Source organism: Chlorocebus sabaeus, chromosome 15, assembly GCF_047675955.1.
Source record: "Chlorocebus sabaeus isolate Y175 chromosome 15, mChlSab1.0.hap1, whole genome shotgun sequence".
Taxonomy (NCBI): Eukaryota; Metazoa; Chordata; class Mammalia; order Primates; family Cercopithecidae; genus Chlorocebus; species Chlorocebus sabaeus.
In genome coordinates, this window is record NC_132918.1 from 13,837,915 (window position 1) to 13,863,236 (window position 25,322).

At 34.6% G+C, this 25,322-nt stretch overlaps 1 protein-coding gene and 1 non-coding gene across 3 annotated transcripts in view; both read right to left on the reverse strand.

Moving 5' to 3' along the window:
* NAALADL2 (N-acetylated alpha-linked acidic dipeptidase like 2) overlaps positions 1–25,322 on the reverse strand; it is a 962,079-nt gene that overhangs the window by 29,294 nt on the left and 907,463 nt on the right. For both annotated transcript variants that reach the window (XM_073023452.1, XM_073023453.1), the window contains exon 13: positions 19,837–20,035. In XM_073023452.1, the coding sequence (XP_072879553.1) occupies positions 19,837–20,035 (199 nt within the window). The remainder of the gene's footprint in view (positions 1–19,836; positions 20,036–25,322) is intronic.
* LOC119620755 (U6 spliceosomal RNA) lies at positions 7,759–7,862 on the reverse strand. Its single transcript, XR_005237307.1, has one exon. It is a non-coding gene; the product is annotated as a U6 spliceosomal RNA (small nuclear RNA).

Sequence of the window (25,322 nt, forward strand, 5' to 3'; positions counted from 1 at the left end):
AAAAAAAAAAAAAAAAAAAAAAAAAAAAAAAAAAAAAAGGGCCTTACTACTTTCTGATCATATCTTAGACATATCATAAGCCCAACATCCTACTTTGAGTCAGTTCAAGTCAATCGGGTATAAGAAAAAATGTTGGATATTTGGGAACATCTATAGCAACACTGTATAGTGGAACTATAATGTAAGTTGCATGTGTAATTTTACATTTTCTAGTAGTAAATTAAACTACATAAAAAAGAAATAAATGACATAGTTGTATTTTATTTACAGAATATTATAATTTCAACATGAATCAATATAGAAATTATTAATGCTACATTTTCACTTCATTTTTATTTTGTGGTAGCATGTCTTAAAATCAAGTGCATATTTTATACTTATCTTAATTTTCACTAACTATATTTCACATTATCAGTAGCCACACATTGCTAGTGGCTACCACATTGAACAGCATAGATCAATAGGTCCAGATTACACAACTACAGGCTTTTTTTTAACTAAACAGCTAATTGAGTTCCTCAAAAAAAATTATTCAGAATTTTTTTTTCCTGAAAACAAACCAATGAGTCAGGCTTATAACTACTTATATCTACTTTACTATATTGTTAAGCTCTGTATACTCTTTATAGACATCTGATAAGGGAGTTGTAGGAATAAGCCAGGCATTTTTTAAAAATAAGTATTTAAAAAAAATTTGTCCTAACCTTTTCTTTTAAAATGAATATAGGTAATGAAATGGAAATCTGAAACAGCAGTTTGTTTCTTTTATTTCTCTTTTTTTTTTTTTTTTTTGAGATGGAGTCTCGCTCTGTCGCCCAGGCTGAAGTGCAGTGGCCAGATCTCAGCTCACTGCAAGCCCCGCCTCCCGGGTTCACGCCATTCTCCTGCCTCAGCCTCCCGAGTAGCTGGGACTACAGGCTCCCGCCACTACACTCGGCTAGTTTTTTGTATTTTTTTAGTAGAGACGGGGTTTCACTGTGTTAGCCAGGATGGTCTTGATCTCCTGACCTCGTGATCCGCCCATCTCGCCCTTCCAAAGTGCTGGGATTACAGGCTTGAGCCAGCGCACCCGGCCAGCAGTTTATTTCTTAACGTTCTTATAAGTCAAACATTTTTTGCTGCATGCTGCCTGTATAGAGGTCCTGTCTATGTGTAGCGTACCATAAATCTTATTGTTTAGAATTTTCATATCAAGGAAAGCAAATAAATATCTTATAATCTTGTTAAAAGAACTTGAAGATGTCCTCCCACCACTGAGGCCTTTCATCATGTAATTCAGAGTAAAGATTAGTGGTCATGTTATCGAATCCTAAAATAATAGTGTGTATTAGAAACATTTACAGATCTTTAATTGTAGCAGCACAAAGTGTACTACTAACTGTACCACACATCATCAATAAATAGGAATTTAGGATGCAGTTTGCTCCCTTGACCTTCAAGCTCCAATTGTGTTTCAGTCATCAAGAGTTCATACATAGTATAATTTACAATCTCTGAAAAGAGACTATGTGGACACAATAAACCACATATGTTATATGGGGGAAGAGTGGATATATAGTTGGCTTTATGGTCTCAAATTCAGTCAACCTTACTGGCAGAATTCACTTATGTTAATTCATTGCTTTTCAATCAGTAGCAAATAGTTAGTGTTTACTGTCATCTTTTTTTCTATGATCTTATAACATGTGTTCATTTTAGAGAACTTTAGATATTGTCCTGTTAAGCCAAAAACATTTAGGTCTCAAAGATCTCTTAGTAAACTTTTTTCTGATTATCACTTTAAGATGAATACTCCTGAATTACATGAAAAGTTAAAATTATACTCTCCTATACCAGAAAGAGAGCTACAATCAAGATGACTTTATTTATGGACAGTAACATTCCTACTTATTCTGAGGTCATGCTTCCCGAACACTGCAATCAAATTAAAATAACTGCAATCAAATTAAAATTATTTGCCCTCGGAAGGGCAAATAACTCACAAAGTCCAACAGACTGTCCCTTAAGAGAGTTGGAATAATACTGAATAACTGAAGCAATCACCAGCAGGTTCTAGCAGCTAGACACAATGACATCAATTAGAAGTAACCAATAACAATACAGAAATGAAAAGAAAAATAACAAAACACTAAAGTATTAATTCACTTTTCTAGTTTTCAGTAGCAGACTATCTGCAGTTATTTTGTCATAGAGGCAAATGACTCTCTTTGAGGACTTTATTGTATTATAAAAGAATATATAACTTGACCTTCAATCAACAAGAGAAAGTTAAATGTTATTTAAGTGGATTTTGAGAAACATAACAACTGTGATACCTTTCAGTAAGATTTTCTTGAGAAATACCCTTCCACTTTCTCATTAGCATCTCTTGAAGACTGGAGTCTACTAATTATAAGATCCTGCTTAAGTACCATCTACCTGTTATCATGATGCCTGCCTAAATCCTACCCCAGCTGAAGAAAACAATAACACAAATCCCTTTACTCCTCGATTTCTCTGTAACTGTTTCTTCACCTTTTTGGCAGTTATTGTTGAAGATATTTTATATGAATTTTAGATTCTAAGGCACAGGAAACACTAAAGTGTTGCAGAAGAAACACTAAAATGTCACAGAGGTTAGGTTACAACAGCAGGAAGGATCTACTATTCCTAGGGTTGGAGAATGGAAATATTTGGAAATATTAAAGCTTAGAAGCTCAAAGGAAGCGTCCTGTGAAGTTGAAACTCAGGCCTCTGAATAGGGGCCACTGCTTAGCTATCACTGATGTCTCTGAGATCAGAAATGGAACCCTGTGTAACTGGACCCCAGACTTACAAGGAAGGACTTTAGTCCGCTTGCGCTGGTGTCTCTGATGAGTATCGTGAGTCTGATTTAACTAATGTTGGAAAAAGTGAAAATCAGTATTAACTTCTACTACTAGAATGAACTGTCTCTACTTAGGTGAAGAAGCATTGTTAGGGTGACAACGACAGGAAAAGAAAGCTAAAACAGGAACAAATTGTAAATAGAAAGAAGCATCTTTTCTTCCTCCCTCTGGCTTCCAGCTTTCTTTTACTGCTTCTTACTAGAGTTTATCAGGGAGTCAACTGGCAAAGTGAAAATGCAGTTTGTAGAGTCCTAGTCCGAGGTTAACACAAGATAGTATACAAGGATGGGACTGCAACAACAACAACAAAATAAAGCTTAATAAACTGGCACATCTATTCAGAAGAAAGCCACTGTCTAATCTACACTCATATTCCTTGTATTATCTGGTGCAGTGAGCTGAATGGTGACTGCAAAGATATGTCCAGATTTAAATCTCTAGGACCTATAAATGTTACCTTATTTGCTAAAAGTGTCTTTGCAGATGTCGATATGGTTTGGCTGTGTCCCCACCCAAATCTCATCTTGAATTATAGTTCCCATAATCCCCACGTGTCTTGGGAGGGACCCAGTAGAGGGTAACTGAATCATGGGGGCGGTTCACTCTTGCTGTTCTCATGATGTGAGTGAGTTCTCAGAAGATCCGATGGTTCTATAAGGGTCTTTTCCCTCTTTTGCTCAGCCCTTCTTGCTGTTGCTATGTGTAAGTCTCTTGAGGCCTCCGCAGCCATTCGGACCTGTGAGTAATTAAACCTCTTTCCTTATAAATTACCCAGTCTCGGGTGTGTCTTTATTAGCAGTATGAGAACAGACTAATCTGATGTGATTACAGATTTCGATATAAGGAGATTATCCTGTATTATGTGAATGAGCCCTAAATCCCATCACAAGTCTCCTTGTAAAAGAGAGATGGGGAGAGATTAAATAGATACACAAAGAAGAGAAGGCCATGTGAAGACTGAGGCAGAGATTGGAGTGATATGGTCACAAACAAGGGAATGCCACAGTCATAGGAAATGGATTCTCCCTTAGAGCCAGAGAAAACGTGGCCCTGCTGACCTCTTGATTTCAGACTTCTGGCCTCCAGAACTGGAAGGGAATAAATTTCTGTTGTTTTAAGTCACCTAATTTATGGCAATTTGTTATGAAAGCTACAGGAAACTAATACATTTAGGTTATGCCTTTTACATAATAGATATTACAATTTTATGAAGTAAGTAAAATTAGAATTACAAAACTTTTGATTTACTCAGAGAAAGTTTAATCTACATAGAAAATCTACTAACATAACACTAATGAGTTAAGATAAATGGAACCTGTCTAAACCTAATCAAAATTGTATGCAAAATTAATAATTTGACTTTGGAAAATATGATTTTATGGATTATCAAGCCTTTCAATTGTGACTTATAATAATAAACGTATAAAATAAAAGGGCAAACATTTTCTGAAGTAAAATGAAGCATAAGTACTCATCAATCTCTAGTACTTAATCTAGAAAAATATTTTACTACATTTTTAATTCTTAACTCTGTCTGAAATGACTTTCTATTCACCCATTTGATATTCTATTTTAGGAAAAAAGATGGCATTATGAATCAGCTTTGAAAAAATGCCTATTCTTTAGTTGTTCAAAGCTGTCTATTTAATTTCATGGTTAAGAAAAGAAAAGAGAAATTGGAAACACAGGAAATGTACAAACCACCTGCAGAGAGGATACTTAACATTTGGTGCCTATATTACATTCTTCCCTGTAAAACTTTTGTGTCTGACAAGGCTACATTTTATTGGCTTTTGAATTATATTGTGTAAAATTAGATTGAGTTAGCATATCATCCAAACTCCCTGGTGTAGCATATGTAAGCTTTGATTAGAAGATGAGACCTACTATGATTAGCAATAAAAGAATTGGAGGCACTGTACCTGGCACAATTGAAGGCTATCCCTTCCAGAAATATTTGGCTATGTTTCCTCCCATTTCACATTATTGCATAAAGACTAGATTACTATTTGCATATAATTATTCTGGATGAGAAAGAGAAGGCAAGGCAAATTTTTAGTCTACATTAGGATTAGCCAAATATAACTAGACAGATACAAACAGAATTTCTTCTCAAGATTATTTAGTCATTTAAAGTGCATAACAAAAGTAATCTTGCCTTGTCAATCATATTATTTGAGCTGAAGTCAGCAGAATCCCATTTAGAAAAGATTCATTCTTTCTACATCATAGCTGTTAAAACCCACTCCTCATGGGAAAAATCTGTTATTCTTGATTTCTTCCCTCATCTTTATTCTCATATCTAACCCATCACCAAGTTTTGTAGATTATATGTCTGAAATGTTACAAATTAATCTTCTCTATATTTGCATTCCCATCAACATGATCTCTGTGATGATTAATTTTACGTGTCAATGTAGTGAGGTAATACTGCCCAGTTGTTTGTTCAAACACTAGTCCATATGTTGCTGTGAAGGTGTCTTACAGATGCAATTAAGATTTATAATCAGTTGACTTTAAGTAAAGGAGATTGCCCTTGATAATGTGGGTAGGCTTCATCTAATCAGTTGGAGGCCTCAAAAGCAAAACATGAGGTATCCTGAAGAAAAAAGAACTCTGCCTTGGACTATTAACATAATATAGAAATTCTAAGTAAATTTATAGCCTGCTACAGCCTGCCTACAGATATTGGAGTCAAGACTATAACATCAGCTCTTCCCTGAGTCGTCAGCCTTCCTTATCCATAGATTTCACACTTGCCAACCTCCTCAATCATATGAAACAATTCCTTAAAATTACACACAGACACACACAGAGACACACACATAGTGATGCACACACACATATACATGCAATCTCTTACTGTCCTATTGTTCTGTTTCTCTGGAAAATCCTGACTGACATGCCTAGATTATTAAAAGAGCACATCAGTGCTAATTTTTCCATTTCTTCCATTACCTCTAAAATCTGTTTTCTATGTAGCAATCAGAGATCTACAGAATACATGATAATAGATTACACATAAATAGACAAAAAGTATGTTATAATCTACCTATAATCAGATATTAAAGGTCCTGAAAATAAGACTTAACCCCTCTCTGTGGCCTCTAGGCCCTTGTTTAATTTTTCAGTCTCAGCCCAAGTTACTCCCCCAAATCTATTTAGCTACCTTAAAGGAAAAGGTGATGTTTCTTTCCTTCAAGACAATTGTAAAGTTTGTGATTACATATTTATTTGTTCTTTTGTCTGCTTATTTTCTGTTTCTTTCCAACAGGAAGTAAAGTCCCAAAGGGTAAGGTTGATATTTATATTTTTGAGCATTGTATTCTCAGTGCCTGGTATAGTTTTGCATATGCATATTAATTCATAAGCATATGAATTAGTAAGTATAATGGAATCAGTAGTAATTTTAGATAAGTATTTTGGAAAAGGGACATCAAATTCTAACTTACAGGTAAGAAAGGTAGTAAGAGAATCAGGAAATGCAAGAAACAAAGTATCACCCAAGCCATAGGCATTAATCTTATAGTCTAGATAGGAGTAACAGCAAAGTATTAAATATCCATTTTTGTATGTGTAAGATAAAATATATTCTGCTTCTCTTTTGGCTCACAATATGACCATTTTGTTCAAACTCTGTTTGAAATCTTCTTTTTATACCACTCCAGTCTGTGAAGCTACTACAATTTTTTTTTTTTTTTTTGGAGACAAAGTCTCATTCTATCGCCCAGGCTGGAGTGCTGTGGAGCAATCTCAGCTCACTGCAACCTCCTCCTCCCAGGTTCAAGTGATTCTCCTGTCTCAGCCTCCGGCGCAGCTGGGACTACAGGGGCGCACTACCACGCTCAGCGAAGTTTTTGTATTTTTAGTGGAGACGGGGTTTCGCCATGTTAGCCGTGCTGGTCTCAAATTCCCGACCTCAAGTGATCTTCCAGCCTCTGCCTCCCGAAGTGTCAAGATTACAGGCGTGAGCCACTTTTGTTTGTCAAAAAACAAATGCCTGACTGAATTTGTTTTTTAAAATAAAATTCAGAATCGCTGCAACCAGGTTCTATTCCTTAACTAATTTATGTAATTTACCATCTCTGGTAACTTTGAAGAAAAGAAAAAGTCATTTTTCTGAACTTCAGAGCCCTTACCAACAGCATGGGGAAAATACCAACCTGAATGAGTAATCTGATAGATCAAAAAACTGTATACGGAGCCCCTGGGAGTACGCGGAGAGAGAGACGGCTTTGAAACGAGAAAGGCCTGGTAAAATTACCAGCTCCAACAATTATTACATAAGCTATTGTGAAGACCAGAGATATACATCCAGTATATTAAGTGTCTGGTACATGAGTTTTATTTAGTTCTTAAAATTCTCATAGGCAGTATCCTGATAGCCTAACCATTGTTTGATACGGACATGTATTATACATGGAACAATCCCAATAAAACCTGGTGTGGGCCGACAATACCCCAATAAAACCCCATCATGACCAATTATGGCACAAGGCAGGTCCCTGTTCTTTTAAGATCTAGGGAAAAGGGCATAAAGGACCAAGAAAGTTTCTCTGGATAAATTAGTCAACAAACATTTTTCAAAGTGCAGGAAAAGATACAAAATTTGCAACAGTCATCACGCAGGACTTGGAGGCAGAAGGAGAACCTAATCTGCTTTCTTCAGCAACGGTTGCAGGCAGACAAACAAGCAAATGTCAAAAGGAGATTCATAGAATTTCTCAGAGAGCTGCTGGAAGTTGCCTGCCTGAGAACTGCAGGCGGCAGGTGCTGTCATTGACGGTTCTATTTCAGTTCTAGTAGTTCTTGATTCTATAAAACTTAGCTTAAAGAAAGCTAAAGAAACTTTAAGCTTCCTTGACTTTAAAATACATCTTTTTTTGTTTATAATAATATGGAACACTTCATGAATTGTCATGTCATCCTTGCGCAAGGGCCATGCTAATCTCTGTATCATTCCAATTTTAATATATGTGATACCAAAGTGAGCATTTCCATCACTTTTATATCTTCAACACTTGTAATGCACATATGTACTTATAATTCTATTCAAATTATTCCTAATTTGAATACCTAGATTGCCTTCTAACTTTCTCAGTGAAACTTGTCAGATAAAGGTAGGCTTGGAGGAAATACTTGAACCCTACTGTATGTAATTTGAGGGTTTGTTGCAGTTTTATAAGGATTATATCAATTATAAATTAAATCATGTATTATATTTAACTCTAATTATAGACTATGGGGTGAGAACTTCCCATTTCATCCATTATTACCCTTATAAATTTCCAAGTTGATCTAATCTAAGTATGATTATAAATTTACAGACCTATATTTTTTAATCAGTTGAAAATGTTGTAGTGTTGTGTTTTTAGCAAGCAGACTGGTTAAGCAGCACAATCAAGTGGAGTGGCTGGCAAACCAGGTACTCCTTCGAGGTGACTGTGGAAACAGAGGCAACATTCATGTTCCTTTCCTTATCAACTAGTGTAGCTCATGTAAGCTTTCATTTGAACAAAGGATTCCACTGGGGATGGTGTACAGGACTAAATATGTGCTTTATAGAATCATGCCTATTGGCTCCCTGTCCTTTCCTTGTGTATCATCTCAATATGCCATACTTGCTCCATATTTTTTGTGGCTTACAGATCTACTTTCTTATTATAAGAAGAAAATTTTGCTACTCGTAATCTAGAAAATGTCAAGTGCAAAATGATTCCTGAGCATTTCATCTACTAAACATATGATTTACACAGCAATTGGAAGCTTTAGTTTCATTATGTAGCAAAATGAGGTTTCAGGTGCTTCAGTACAAAGACATTACTCAGCATGATCCTTTCTCTTAATTCTCTTTGGATCATTTTAAATCAGAAAGATATTTACACCCATAAAATAAAATAAAATAAAATAGCAGATAAAATAAAGGAGAGGGAAACAAATGCTAAAATGTCTAACATGGCTTCATAGGGAACCCATTGAAATAATTATTTCCCTGAAATGCATTTAAAAATATGGAACTCAATTTGTATTAGTTATGAACACTTCCTCAACTAATATTTTCATTATCTTAGAGATTCACTAGTTTATCTCTTCTTACCTAATTGATTAGAGAGTAAATGTCATGGAAGTTAAGTGACTTATTCTGGAGTCTTTTGGGTCTTCAGCCCACAACTCTTAAGTTCCCAGTCTACTGAGCCCTCCTCTATACTATATTGTTATTTATGTAAAAACATTTTTAATTATAATATATGAGATTTGGCAGAGAAATATGCCTACTTTTAAAATTACATCTAAGATTTACAGAGACACAAAGGGATAGACACTGTTTTGAGACAAGATAATGTTACTGATTTAGGACAATAAGGCATATGTCTTTTCCAGACATAGGGATAAATTTGGTGTCTCACAGATGCAATTTTGTCACTATCAAGGTTAAGGGATGTAATTTTGAAATGTGGAAAACTGGCCGGGCGCGGTGGCTCACGCCTGTAATCCCAGCACTTTGGGAGGCCGAGGTGGGCGGATCACGAGGTCAGGAGATCCAGACCACGGTGAAACCCCGTCTCTACTAAAAATACAAAAAATGAGCCGGGCGCGGTGGCGGGCGCCTGTAGTCTCAGCTACTCGGGAGGCTGAGGCAGGAGAATGGTGTGAACCCGGGAGGCGGAGCTTTCAGTGAGCCAGGATCACGCCACTGCACTCCAGCTTGGGCGACAGAGCGAGACTCCCCTCTCAAAAAAAAAAAAAAAAAAAAAAGTGGAAAACTTAATTTACACATATTTGGCTATATTAACACTAAAATCTAATTAAGTTTATTGGTGATATCTGAGCAAACTAGGAATAATTTGAATCAAATGTATGTGGTATGGTCTAGCAGAAAGAGTAGTGGTTTTAAAGAAAACAAACTAGGTTTGAATCCCATTTCTGCCACATGTCAACTTTTCTAAGTCTTGGTCTTGTATGTATAAAGGGAATAAGAAGACCAATCTGGCAGAACTGTTAGAAGTGTTCAAAATAATACATGAAAAACGTGCAGCACAGTGCCTGGTATAAACAAATCATCCTCTATGGAAAGTATTGTTGTTATTGTTAGTCTTAATTATTCAATGTACCATCAAGTCACAACTCACTCTCAGACTGGCAATGGGTCTTGACTTGCACATATGACAACAGTAATTTTTTTCTCACTTTAAATGAGGAGGTACCTTAAAACTGAAAGAAACATTTTTATAAAACCCAAACAGTTATACACAAAAGGATTACTATTTTGATGCTAGCAGACTGGATCTCAGATTAATTACTCGTATTTCATTGTCAATTGAAATTTTTAAAACAAGTTATTAAATGTCTAGTCAAATTGTGTTTGAATGCTGTCTGTTAAAATGAGATATATTCTTTGTTTTAATATTGACAAAATGAGTGACTGAAAAAAATGAGGCTTGAATTTCGGTACATTAATCGGTTTTTCTTAAAATTTGGGAGCTTTTTTGCTCCTTTTAGAAGTGGAAACTATAAAAATATGAAAGGATACATAATTATAAAACTAATGTATGTATTTATTCATAAAAGGGTAAAAGGAAATGTATATAATGATCAACGTTACAAAGATTTTGTATATGAGCCAGGTCTTCAACCTTCTTTTGGAAATTTTACATTGTCATTGCGTAGATTATACAATTTTGTATTCATACATAGATTCTTTTGTGCAAGTGGTCGCTATTAAAATATGTTAAAAGCATTATGGTAATTCTTAATCACTAGTTATTTTTCATAGTCTAAAGAAATCAGAGGCATTGCTGATAGAATTAATGACAAGAGAAACAATGCTGGGGTTTTAGTTCCATTCAGACCACCCACACCTCACTAAAAGAAAGTACAACCCGAACAAAGTAGTCATTATCCTAATCAAACGTGGAACATGAGGTTCTATTGGGACTTATATAACTAACTCTAATTAAAACACCATGAAAACTGTATAATGAGATCATTGTTATTCTGAAGTGATTTGGGGGGCATTGGGTTTCAACCTCTTAATTTTATGTATGTACTGAATATGTAGATGGAAATTGATTATATAATACCTGAGAAATGTGGCTTTTTAATAGTTCTGTCTCATGTCATTGCTTGCCTAAGTATAAACCGATTGTAGCATCTTTCAAAAGCAAAGTTTTGGGAGCTTGTGTGTTTGAAAAATACTTTTAGTGGATTGCTTTCTTTGTTTGTTCTTGGTTAAAGGCAGAAGCATCTTGACATTTACATTGCTATTTTTCTGCTTTCAAGGATGCTAACAACAAAAAAATGGTCTTGGCTAGGATTAGCTTGAAATGGTCCCCTGAACTTCCACAAGGTCATTCTGGCAATCTCTGAAATAATTTCCTTTATTATGAACCTGCTGTGACATCTTCCATAAGGACACAATGCCAGAGATACACAAGGCATGCACATGTATATACACATACATGTACTGTCCCTCAAATTACAAATAGGCTGTGCTCCCCAAACTCCTGATTATGGCCATTGTTTGGAACTCAGAAGTGTTTTCCCAAAGAAAGAATAATGTAAGTATAGTTACTTAGATAGTCCCTGTAGTCTGCTTAGCCAAGATGTAACTGAAATACCATACATAAAAAATAACAATGGGATACTAGACCATAACCAATAGTTTTGTTTTAAATGTAATAATTAGACTTTAATTCGTCTCTAATGGTGGTGTTGGAGGATGTTCACTTTTCCTAAGAGTCCTATCTCTATCTAGCAGTCAGAATTAGACACTAGCTCATGTTTGCTTTCTTGATTTCTCACGCCTTTCAAATCAACACAAATGAAAGAGTGAATCTCTGATTCTCTTTTCCAAAGCCACACCAAATTTCCTATCCTTTTGTAAAATTTCCCGATAAACCTATCTTACCACAGTAATGTAGCAGTGTGTATGTGTGTATGTGTGTGTCAGAATGGGGAAGAAATGGGGAAACCCTTATTACTGTTTAACTGCTATCTCTTTAAATGTGGAGAGAGAATAAAGATGAGATTTTTACAGAGATGTGTCATCTTAATGCATAAATATGGGGTCATGTTCATATACCTTACATACATATTATTAGCAGCATATTAATAGAAATCCTTTGTCATTATATTTTTGTTTGGAGCAGTTTTGAAATTCCATGGCTTTCTATTTGTATACTAAAAGATTAAAATCAAAGATCTTTCTGTTTCTGTTCAGTTTAGTCCAATCACTTTAAATAAAAGAGAGGGCAATAATTATTGCTCTCTCATTTTAAGACTATGTAAGCTAGTGTATGGGTGAGTGAAGAAAGGAGATAGAGACACAACAGTAACCTCAAGGACTCATACCCTTAAACATTGGAGTAATTTGTGACAAGGCTGGAAATCTTGCTGAAATTTACTAAAACAAGCTAAGAAGACACACTTTTTAAAAAGATATTAAATTTCAACCACAAAATGGTTGGTTCCAAAATCTAAAAAGTAGTTTAAATGTCAAAACTTAAAACATGTAGGAGAATATGCCCCAGAAGACCATGATGCTTATACAACAGTCCTCCCCAAACGCCTAAAGAAAGTGATTTGATAGAAGTCTTTTCTACTAGAAAAGGTTTGTCATTTAAAGACCCAAGATTTATTTTAGAAGCTAGTGCTACTTAGATATTTTATTTACTCTTTTCTTAACTGCATATTTAATGTCACTCCTCAAACTCTATTTTCTATGAGATGTTGCAACCCCTCAATTGGCAAGCAATAAGCAAAGGTTTAATAAAGGGAAGGACAATATATTGAAAATTAAACACGAAGGAAATACTTCACTGCTGTGATTCTGGGAAAAGAGAACTGGTGTCACTTAATTTTTAAATATGTCTCCCTTGGTTAATAGTGATATGGGGGAGCTTTAGAAATGAGAACATTATCAGAGTCTGAAGTATTAATAATCTTTTGAGATCTGTTTTAGAGATGAAAAACTGATGCTCAGAAATGCTAATTATCTTGCTGCAGACCATTTAAGAAGAAAAAGACAAATTTTCATCTCAAATCTCTTCCTACTTTTAAAGATCCCAAGTCCAGTGCTCTCTTATAATATCATTGTTATTTGGTATTCTTAATTTTGAAAGCTATTCTAATGTGAACAAGTGAGATGCTTATCACAAAAAGCAATATTAAAACTATATTGTATGACAAAAAGCAATTCAACAGAGAAAGGAGAGTCTTAACAAACAATGCTGGAACAACTGGACATCTATATGCAAAAAAAAAGAAAAAAAAAGAATTGAAACACAGACCTTATCCTTTTCATGAAAATTAACTCAGAATGGATCATAGGACTAAATGTAAAATACAATACTACAAAACTTCTAGAAGATAATATAAGATAAAATCTGAGTGACCTTGGGTTTGACAATAACTTTTGAAGTATGACAAAAAAGCATAGGAAAGAAAAGTTGGTAAACTGAATTTTATTAAAATTTATAATTTAATTTTCAAATTTCATTAAAATTAAAAACTTCTGCTCTGCAAAAGGCACTGTTAAGAGAGTGAAAAGATAAGCCATAGTCTGAGAGAAAATCTTTCGCAAAACATGTATCTAATGGAGGACTGGTGTCCAAAGTATAAAAATATGCCTGAAAACTCAACAATAAGAAAAAAACCCCTCAATTTTAAAAATGGGCAAAAGAGCTGAACAGATACCACATCAAATAAAATATGTAGATGGCAAATAAGCATATGAAAAGATGAACAACATCATATACCATTGGGGAACTGCGGATTCAAACAACAATGAAATATCAACATACACCTATTAGAATAGCTAAAATCCAAGACACTGACACAAATGCAGATGAAGATGTGGAGCGACAGAAAGTTTCATTGATTATTGGTGGGCATGAAAAATGGTACAGCAACTTTGAAAGACAGTTTGGCAGTTTCCTACAAAACTAAACATAGGCTTACCACATTATCCAGCAATTGCACACTTTAGTATCTGCTGAAATAAATTGAAATGTATGCCCACAAAAAAACCTGCACCAAAATATGTATAGCCACTTTATTCACAACTGCCAAAACTTGAAAGCAACAAAAATACCCTTCAATAGATAAATGAATAAACAAACTGGTATAGCTAAACAATGGAATATTACTCAGTGATAAAAAGAAATGAACATGGAGAAAATGCACTACATATTGCTAAGTGAAAGAAGCCAATTCAACAAGGTTGCATGCTGTACTATTCCAAATATGTGACATTCTGGAAAAGGCAAAGCTATGGAGACAGTGAAAAGATCAGTGGTTGCCAGAGGTTCAGTAGGAAGGAATGAATAGGTGGAGCACAAGAGACTTTAGGGCAGTAAAGCTGTTGTGTATGACCCTGCAACAGTGGGTACATATTATTATATATTTGTCAAAGCCCAAAGAATATACAACCTAAAGAGTGAACCCTGACATTAAACTATTCATTTTAGTTTGTATCTATATTGATTCACCAATGTTGTATCAAGATTGGCTCATAGTAACAAATATACCAACACAAGATTTTAACAATTGGGATAACTGTGTCTAGGAAGAGGGGATGCTGAGGAGGCATACGAGAATTCCGTACTTTCCGCTCAATTATTTTCTAAGCCTAAACCTGCTTTAAAAAATAAAGACTATCAATTTGTTTAAGAAAAGCTTTTTATAGTGGGAATGCAGAGGTTTACCAGGTCAGACTCCTTGCTCTGCTTTTGTGGAGTAATAACTACAGGTAGCAAAAAAGGATCTAATGGCAAAACGCAGATGCCCAGAGATCTCTCCAGACACACACAGTACCCAGGAGTGGTAGAGCACTGCCTACTGCAATGACAGTAAAGGAAGCAATGAGATAAAAGATTTAGACTTCTTAAGAAAATATAGAATCCCCTGTCTACTCAAGAGCAACAAGTCAAATTTTACACTGCCGAATTTGATAGTAGTGATATTTTCATGACGCTTTGTAATTTTCAACATACTTTCACTGACGTGGCCCCTGAACATAGATAATATTTTGCTGGCTCCCCACTACTGACCAAGTTCAGTACTTCCAATGTACTTCACAGCTTTTCCATTTATGGCGTTGCCGTCCATCCTGGTGCCCTTTCCCTCTCCCCTTACTCAGAATTAGATGCCCCTTGAAAACAGAGGTTGTGAGAATTAATAGTCTGTAGAGCTGGAAATGACTTTAGAAATTATCTTTATCCACAGAGCTTCATATAATTACATGTAGACACAGAGTGCTTTACCTAAATGGCTAGATAAATGGGGAAGAGAAGAGGCCCTTTCCAGTACTCAATCCTGTTTTCCCACCTAGACCTAGAGGAATTCTAAAATCAACCTGCAACGAGATTCTTAGAGCCACGCAATCACTAAATTAACCAATTCTTCCTAAACATCACCTCCTAAATTGGCCCTTGGCTCTTCATTCCTGACACCAACATGTCAAATCATGTTCTTTTCACCCCATGCCTTTCCTACTCCCATATTCTCCCTAAAGGTTTCTGCTCTCTCCTGACTCCAGTTCACCCTCTCAGGAACACCAGATAAATCCTCCTAACAACACATATTTCTCCATGGCTTTTTTGTGTCCTTGAAAAATAAAGCCCAAACCTCTCAACAGAACATTTAAGGGACTCCACAACTTGATCTTACCTACCTTTGCATAACCATGAACCCAATGACTATTCAAACTAGTCTACCTTTTGTACTTCACTCTTGAGCACACCACACACAACTTCTCCTTTGTGTCTTTCTTCAAACTGTCGTCCTGGAAATGCACCTTAATTTAATGGGCATACTATCATTCCCTCAAGCCCATATACATCTTTCTCTTTCCCTATAAAGTCTTCTGTGGCTGGGCATGGTGGCTCACGCCTGGAATCCCAGCACTTTGGGAGGCCAAAGCAGGCAGATCACGAGGTCAGGAGTTTGAGACCAGCCTGACCAACATGGTGAAACCCTGTGTCTACTAAAAATACAAAAATTAGCCAGGCATGGTGGCATGTGCCTGTAATCCCAGCTACTCCGGAGGCTGAGGCAGGAGAATCGCTTGAACCCAGGAGGCAGAGGTAGCGGTGAGCCAAGATCCCGTCACTGCACTCCAGCCTGAGCGACAGAGCAAGACTCCATCTCAAAAAAAAAAAAAAAAAAAAAAAATGTATTTCTTGACTACCACAAGACAATACTTTCTCTCTTCACTGAATCACAAAAGTACTTCTTGGCTGTAGTATTCATTGGGTACTTTGACTAAGTATTCTGTACTTGTATTTGATATATAATTTATGTATTTTAGCTCTTGAATTAAATTAAGCTCCTTGAAGGTAGGGATCTTATATTGCCAGTTTCCAGCAGTATTGCACAGAGCAGCGTTCAATGAGGAGCCAGCTTTAGATGCAACATCATAGGATTCAAAATCTTTGAATCCTCTGTTTCCAGATTACTGGGAATATTATTCTGTATATTCCAAAAATAATATTTTGCAATGTTTAGTGGCACTTTTATTGAGACGATATTTTTTGGGACATGATCTAAATGCAAAATGAAGTATTTGGCTTTATACAGTAAAGTTCTGTCAAGAACTTTCTTAAAATGCAAATCATTTTTCACTTCTTTCTTGTGTATTAGATGAGAATTCTGTATGTCCAATGGGTTAAAGAGTGAGATTCTTATGTGAATAACATCTCTAAAGACTGTTTAACATTAAAAAGAAATTGAACCCTGTTCACCAAATGTTCTTTTGTACAATATTATTAACAATTGTATTTTATCTCTATATAATTATTGCTATAAATAATCTACTTTTCATTTGCTTAAACTCATATTTTTACTTTGAATATTTCCTTCCCCATTGAGAATGTGCTTATAAGCATTGAGAGTGTAAATCCTATTGTAATTTTGAAATGTTTGCATCAGTAATTTTTAGAAATGTGAATTAGCTATCAAGAAAAATCATGAAGTAGGATGATTTGTTACATATTTTATAAATGAAGTACAAATTTGTGACAATTTTGAGATAAAGTCAGATACATCTAGATGAAAGTAATATATTTACACTGTTATAGTATATATATGTATACACACATAAATTAATATATATAAATTAATAAATTAACATGAATTAATAGAGCTAAGGAAAAGAACGGCAGACATGTATCCCTTCAATAACTATAGTAATAGTTTAGCACAATTTCAAAATAGTGAACCAAAAACTTTCACTCCTAAAGTTTGTTATATGAGTTAGCACATTATTATAATCAATACTTTGAGGCTTGCATAATGAGAACACAAGGTATATGTAATTACATTACTAACAGGAAGAAAATGTTTAATCATTTTTAACTCAGGGGCAGACAAATATCTACTTTTCTACTCAAAATGCATGATCAAGTAAATTGAGTTCATAAACATTTTTGAAAGGATAATAAAAAGTTTACCAGATGTATAATTTAGAACACAGAAGGGTCTTCCGTTTCCAGTGCAAGTGCCAAAAAAGACAAACGAGGAAAGCTTACTATATTATACAAAACTATGTTCTTTCCATATAATTTGTAATAATTTCTGAATTTTTCTTAAAAGTAAATAGAATAATTTACAATATATATAAAAAACCTAAGTTATCTACTTTATGACATTTTAATAATGCTAGATTTTAAAATGTGGTTTGATTTTTCTCCTCAGCAATTATTACATCTAGCATCGTTATATTTATTTAATTACTTTGTTCATTCTGTTTCCCCATTCCCACCACTAGAATATAACTCATCAGGGAAGGTAACTTAAGGTGACAGCTATGTCCCTGATGCTTAAAAAAATACAAGGAGCTTACAAAGTGTCTTAACCCTATCTTTAAACTCATACCTTTATGAGTTTAAAATCATAAAGGAAAATTATCAAATATCAGGCTTTAAAAATGGCTTTTATTATAAAAGAGTCTCATTCCACCATCTCCTTTCATAGATGTAGAAATTAAGATGTTGAAAGATTAAGTGACGTGTGAGGTCACAGAACTTCAGTACTAATGGGCACCTTAAACCTCATGTGGTCCAAATATTCAGGTGCTTAGGGCCACCCAGCCTATTGTTTAATGTCTGCAGTGATAAGGCTTTTGCTACTTTATAATAGCAAAACATTTATTCTTTTACTTTTTTCTCATATGTAATTAAGATTTCTATACCTGTACATCAATTATTTAGTCCTAGTTAAAACCTTTGTTTATACATAGTATGTGTAGACCAGGGTATATCATGAGAAGAAGCAGGAGGCAAAGAGATATTGGGGGAAGAATGGAGTAGGAGGACTGTTTAAGCCAGAACTTTCATTCTTAAAGGGCCACAAATTTAGACTTCTACACTACATAAAATTATACATACATACATACACATACCCACATATACACACATATATACACATGTATACTATATATACACATATACATATACTACATATGTCATATAATACACACATTACATATGTATATATTAAACAGAAGAGTATGTATTTATATGTTGTGTCTCATAGAATTATAAGTTAAATAAAAACTGTTTAAATATGCCATAATCTTTTTCTAAAATATGTAGAGATTCCGGAGGTATATGTGCCGGTTTGTTACATGGACATATTATGTAACGGTGAAGTTTGGGCTTCTAGTGTACCCATCACCCAAATAGTGAACAGTGTATCTAGTATGTGACTTTTCAACTCTCCCTCTTTTGCACTTTCCAGTGTCTGTTTCTCTCTGTATATCCATCTGTATCTATTATTGATCTCCAACTTATGTGTGAGCACATGTGGTATTTGATTTTCTGTTTCAGAGTTATTTCACTTAGGATAATGGACTCCAGCTCTATCCATGTTGCTGCAAAAGACATGATTTCATTCCTTTTGATGACTGCTTAATATTCCATAGAGTACATATACCAAATTTTTAAATCCAATCATATGTTAGACACTCAGATTGATTCTATGACTTCACCATTGTGACTAGTCCTGTGATAAACATATGAATGTAAGTATCTTTTTGATATAAAAAATTGTTTTCCTTTGGGTAGATATCCAGAAATTAGCTTTCTGGGTTGAAAGGTAATTCTATTTTTAGTTGTTTGAGGAATCTCATACTGTTTTCCAAGTATATATAAAGGCTATACTAATTTACATTCCTACCAACAGTGTATAAGCATTACTTTTTCTCCACTTTCTCGCCATCTGTTATTTTTTGACTTTTTAATAATAATCATTCTGACTGGTGTAAGATGGTTTCTCATTGTGGTTTTAATGACGTGGTTTTTTGATGATTGATGGGTACCATAATCTTTTAAACTTCATGTTTTCTTCATTTATCTTCTACTATATAAGGAACTTCAAAAACAAAGCCATACTGTACTCATAGTATTCTCTGAATCTGTATCTAATCTCCCTTCCATGTAATTGTTAATATGTTTTCAGAGAGCATTCCATGTGACTCTCCAACCAAACAAGCCTAATTCTTCAGTTGTTTCAATATCCGTCTAAATCCCACTTTCCCCTAAATATTAAACTTATTGAACGCCAACATAAAAATGTAGTTTCCAGGATTAAATACATTAATCTAGATGGGATCTTCATAGGAAAAAATAGCATGGACCTATTCCCTGATCTAGTCAAGAAAGTACATTTCTCTCAGTGCAACGTATAATTCTATTTGCTTTTTTATTGGCCATATCACATTTGACTCCTATTGAAACTAATGTAAGACAATTCTTACTCATTTTCTCTGTGCTACTGCTAAGCCAAGTTTCTGTTATTTTATATTTCTGCAGTTTAATTTTTCTTTGCGGGGGGAAGTTCCTCAAATGAGTAACTGCTTTATAGTTTCTTTTTAAATACTGTTACGTTCATAGAAGGTACATATTCTGAAAGTTAAACATAAACATTTAATTTAGGGCAAAAAATATAATTTTTGAGACATGCATCCTACCTATAAAAACCTGGCGGCGCCTGCTTCACCAGAAAGCTTTTCTCCATGTCTTGGAGAATGTCATTCAGCATCCGGATGCGGTTGGATGCTCTCTCCTTGGGATCATTAGCAGGTCGCATCTCATCAGACTGAAAAAGTTCAGCACTCTCCCGCAGGCGTGACGCCATGGCTAACAGTTGATGAGTGTTGGGTTGATCACCTGGTGAAGATAAAGGAGCCCATCTCAGAAGAGACATTCTCACGGGAGCAAATTAAGCATTTTCCCATCAGGACTCTAAGTTATAAACCAGACAGACCACTGAAGAAGGAAGAGGAAATTGTCGTTGACTGTTCTCTCTCTCTCTCCTTTTTTTTTTTTTTTTTGGTCACTTGAAAAAAGCAAGGGTATATGTATTTGAACCTTACCTGTCCAAGGAAAAAGATTCAGTATCAAGTAAACTTTGAGAATATATTTATTTTGCCCAAAGCATTCTGTCTAAACTTGTTTTTATATTCTACTAAATTAAGTTTATAACTGCTCATAATAATAATAATGGTAAATATGTACAGTACTGATTGTTGAAGGATTGCTATATTCCAGGCACTATGTCTTTAATATTGACCAAAACTTGCTTGTCACATTTCACAGAAGATGAGAACTAAATAAGGTCAGAAAATTGTCATAGGTTATCAAGCAAGTAAATAACAGGACAGAATTAGAAGTGTGATCTTTCTGACTCAAAAATTTATGTTCACTAGAGAGTAAACTGTATTTCAGGGAAGAAAATAAAAATTGAATTGTGATCTTTTCTCTTGAGAACCTGAGATATGTTACTATATGTTGTCATGTGTATATTGGGTTCTTTTTTTTTTTTTCATTAGAAATGTCCTGAAATGTGAGGTTGAAATATATCTTTGACCTAAGAATACACTAAAAACTATTTTATGTAGTGTTTGCATTGTTTTGTTTTACTTTGGAGGTTTGTGTTTGTTTTTGTTTCTTTTCCAGTTGTTAGCATAACTTACTAAAAGTCATTCTGAAAAGAATGGTGGTAGCAAAGGCTCCACAGGATATACCTTTGACTAAGAGAAAGGCAACACTAGTATAGTTGTCCACTGAAGTCTAGAGCCAGTCCACTTGAGTTTACATCTGCTCTACCACTTAGTATCTATGAGATACTGGTAAAGTTATTGAGCCTCAGTGTCCTCATCTATGAAACGAATATAATAATTGTACCTGCTTCATGTAGTAATGCAATAATAATGTAATAATAGTACCTGCTTCATAGATTTATTTATAGAGGATTAAATGATTAATACTTGTTCAGTATTTCCCTATGGGTAAGCACTTCTCAGTTGATGTGATTCAAGACTTTCTTTAAAAATTCTCTCACTATGTCATGAGAGGGGCATTCCCTCGCATCTTCTTCTAGGTATCTCACCATTAGAATCAGCCTTTAAGTGAGACAACAATTACTGGTATCATTCTCAGAGACTAGGTACAACTGACTTCAACAAGACTGGCACATCACTACAGAGGATAACTTCAAGTCAAGGTAATGAAGGAAGGTAGAGCTGGATAACCTAAATTGGCAGTTTGAAAGGATGACATTGAGACAGACAGATGGTGTGATGAATGGAGGCCTCCTGAGGCCTTCACTAGGAGAAGTCCTGGGCAAAAGGGAAACATCGCAAAAGGACTCTCTTAAGTAAAGTCCAAGGGTTACCAGTTCCCATTATACTTGGTCCCTATGAAAATGCAGATTCCCAGAACTATTGATTCTTTCTAGGGGCGGAGCCAAGAATCTTGATTTCAATATGCTACTCAGATTATTCTATACATATTTAAGAAAAATTACAGAGAGTTGACATGCAAAGAAAAGGAACACTAGGTTATATGTATAGCTGATACATTAAATATGTTTGTCATAGAACTACCAACTTCTAAAATAATGATAATTGTTTATTCTCACCTTCCTTCCTTTGATGGAGACTGTTTTACAATTCAATATCTTTAGTGCCCAGCATGGTGTTGAAATTCAATAATTGTTTACCAAATAAGCAAAGTAGGTTCAATAAAGTATGTTTAGAAAAAAAATCTGATGACAAATAAAAGCATGTAAAGAGATAAGTAGTTTCATAAGGGCTACAAAGAGATTCACAGGTAGGATTACATGAAATGTTCTTAGAGAACATAGTCATTTTTGCTAATTTTCAATGTTCCACAATCTAGTTAAAAATTGTGGTAGAAGGAGAAATAATGCTTGAGGCTAATATGTAGTTCCCTGTTCACTGAAATTAACAGTAAGAATAAAATCAATTGTAGGAGTTCACAAGGTTTTGGCATTTGATGTTTCCAAAGTGCATTTCACATTCATTAATTATCTCGTTTGATTTCACAACAAAATGAGGTTGCAAGAATGGGTATTTTAGCTCATCTAGAAAATCTAGCCCCTGAATAACTTACTCAATGCCATTTTATGAAAATAGTTTGTCCTAAATTTTGATGGTTCAGCAAAGTTAATGCATAGAAAACTTCCAGGGAATATCTCTGCACAAGGAAAGAATAAGATGGATACAGCACATTTAGATTATGCTAGAAAGACTGAACAACAGAAAAAACAAGTTCGACATCCTTGAGAGTCTTCCATTTAAGAAAGAAAAATCTGTTCTGATCTAACGTACATTACAGAATTGAACACATTACTACTGAATCAAGTGAGACAAATTGTACCATTCTACCTTACTTAGCTTTAAATGAATTTACCTTTCATGGAAGTACAGACGTAGAGAACTGACAGCTTTAGGAACTGACTGGCTCCAGAAAGGACCCTGATAGTGGAAACTAGCCACTCACAACACACCGTATGCATTACTTCAAGGGTATGAGGTTACAAATTGAAAAGTAGCTCTATCTTCAATGTGCACTCAATCATTTTGATATATAAATGATGCTCCAAAGATTTCTAGTAGCCATTTCTCTGCCAATTAGAGCTTGCTTGTTCTTTTAAATCAGACCAGAAAGAAATGTTACCTTTCCTATTTAAGCTTTTGTGACCCCAAATGATTGGTCTTTTATGCTCCTTAGGATCCCTACTAGAATATCGGTTCTGTTAAGGAAAAGGTTTGTGTCTTTTATTCACTGCCATTTCCCTAGCACCTAAAAGTGCCAGTTGTACCATTTAATCAATGAATAATTAACTTACATACTTTTATCATAGCAGCTGCAATATTTTGATCCTTATCTGCCCTCTCTACTCTTTCTGACTGGAAAGAACCCTATATAATCAGAAAATACATTTTATTTCTCTTTGTATCCCCAGATTGTAGCACAATATCTGTTTTATCGTAGTCATTTACTAATATATTTGTTGAGTGAATGTTGAATTATGAGATGTCTTTATTTGAATGTATTATATTAAACAATGTCTACAAAATCATTCAGGGAGATGTTTGGTGCATAATAAGCATCAACAAATGCTATTTCCTTTATTTTCTTACTAAAAATCCATTATAATTGCAAAATAAAAGAAAAATATTTAAAAGAAAAGAGGCTAGTGTAATGATAAGTTAAATTAAACTAAGTTGAAATAAAATATGCCCTACAAAAACTCCATAAAAACTGCGACTATATAAAACTTTACTTAAGGCATGGTGAATTTCAGAGAAAAGAGGACAAACTGAGGCTCTTCACAGTTCAGGTTTAAAAAATAATAAGTACATTTGAACAAAGAAAATTAATGGAAAACTAGATATTTCTCTCAAAGAGGATTAATACAGTTATTTTTAAAATTATATACATGGAGTTTACAGACCAAGGACTTGATATTCAAAAGATAGATTACAGTTTGGTTTACTTAATTGCTATCAGTGTGGTCATGAATAAATTATTTAACACTACTGTCCTTCAGGTTCCTTGGAGAAAATAATCATGTAAGTTTCTAAGTGTATAAATCACTATTTACGCAAGTTTGTGTTATTAGAGAACACAAACTGAACACAAGTTACTACAAACCCATTTTTTTAAGGCATGGAAAAAGTACTGTAACAACTTTATTGATTTTTTTTTCCTCAGAAATGTTACTCTTTATCACTTCTTCAACCTGTGCCCTTCCAACCCAATGTATCATATTCCATTTTACTCCTTATATAGACTTTAATAAGGATTTCTAATTTTATTTTTCTGAGTTTATAAATTGAGTGCCATTTTTCCCCATGGGCTGCTATCTCAAACTTCTGAAGAACAAGGAAAGAAATAATATAAAAGATAAAGGAATTAAACAGTGAACTTTAAAAAGTGATTCTTTTAGATCATTGCTCCTGGTGAAAAGCGAACCATTAATAAATTTTTATAGTACGGTAGAACATGCAGATTTATTGCAAATATTAAAAATCAAGCTTAATATAATACAATGTAGTTGACTGTCTACTGAAACTATCTTGATATTATTTGAGACAACTGAAATGAACTTACAAATTTCAAACAAAAAAATTTGCATTTGTTCTATTTCCCCTCATCTCAAAGTAAAATACCTGTGTTCAGTAGGTATTTACTGAGTCCTGTTTTGTATGTTATTCTGAAAGTATTGAGAAGGAAGCAAAGATATGTAAGATTAAATTTTTAATCTTAATAAATTCCTGATCTAGATAGAAATGTACATATACATCTAATTATACAATAAGTGTCACATGAAATAAATACACATGAGGATGACTGAAGAGCTCGCTGTGTATAAGAATGATCTGACAAGTGTCCAGGGAAGAAGTAAACCTTGAGAGATAGATCATGAAACTGCCTGCAAATCCAGGACATCTTAAATGAACTCTTGAAAATTATGGAATATTATCTACAATTAAAGCAGCTGAGGGAGAGTGTTCCATTTTTTAAAAATATTAATGTCTTTCCATCCTCATCCCTTAGTCCTCACTATTCTAGATGATGAATCTACCTCTAACCCAAATCCTCCCATTTTTCTGGCTTGTTATGGGAAGAATGGAGCTGGATATTGTAAGAAGTATTAATATTAATTAAAGAGGAAGAAAGAAGGAAGGAGGGAGAGAGGGAGGCAGGGAGAGAAGAAGAGAGAGATAAATGTTAGTCAATAGATATCAAAATAGATATTGAGATCTAGGCCAGTCAATTCAGGAAAGACTCTAAGATGTTCTGGGGAAAACAAATGCCTTCTACTCAGGGAATCTTTTGCCTTCTAGCCAACCATCATCCTGCAGCATCCTGCCCTCAAGACAGTTCATGAGGCAGTGTGGTGTAGCAGAGAGGTTGAGGGGATTTGGAATCTGATAGACCTAGATTCAAGTCCCAACTCTCCCACTAATTATACATCTGGTTAAGACACAAACTCCTCTGAGGCTCAGTGTCTTAAACTCTAAATCGGACTTAATCCTCAGCTCAGCTCACTGAGCTAGAGTAAGTTAAAATATTATAACAAATGCAAGGAACTTCACACAGTATCTGGAGCTTCTTGGAGTAGCCTCTAAAGTGACAAACT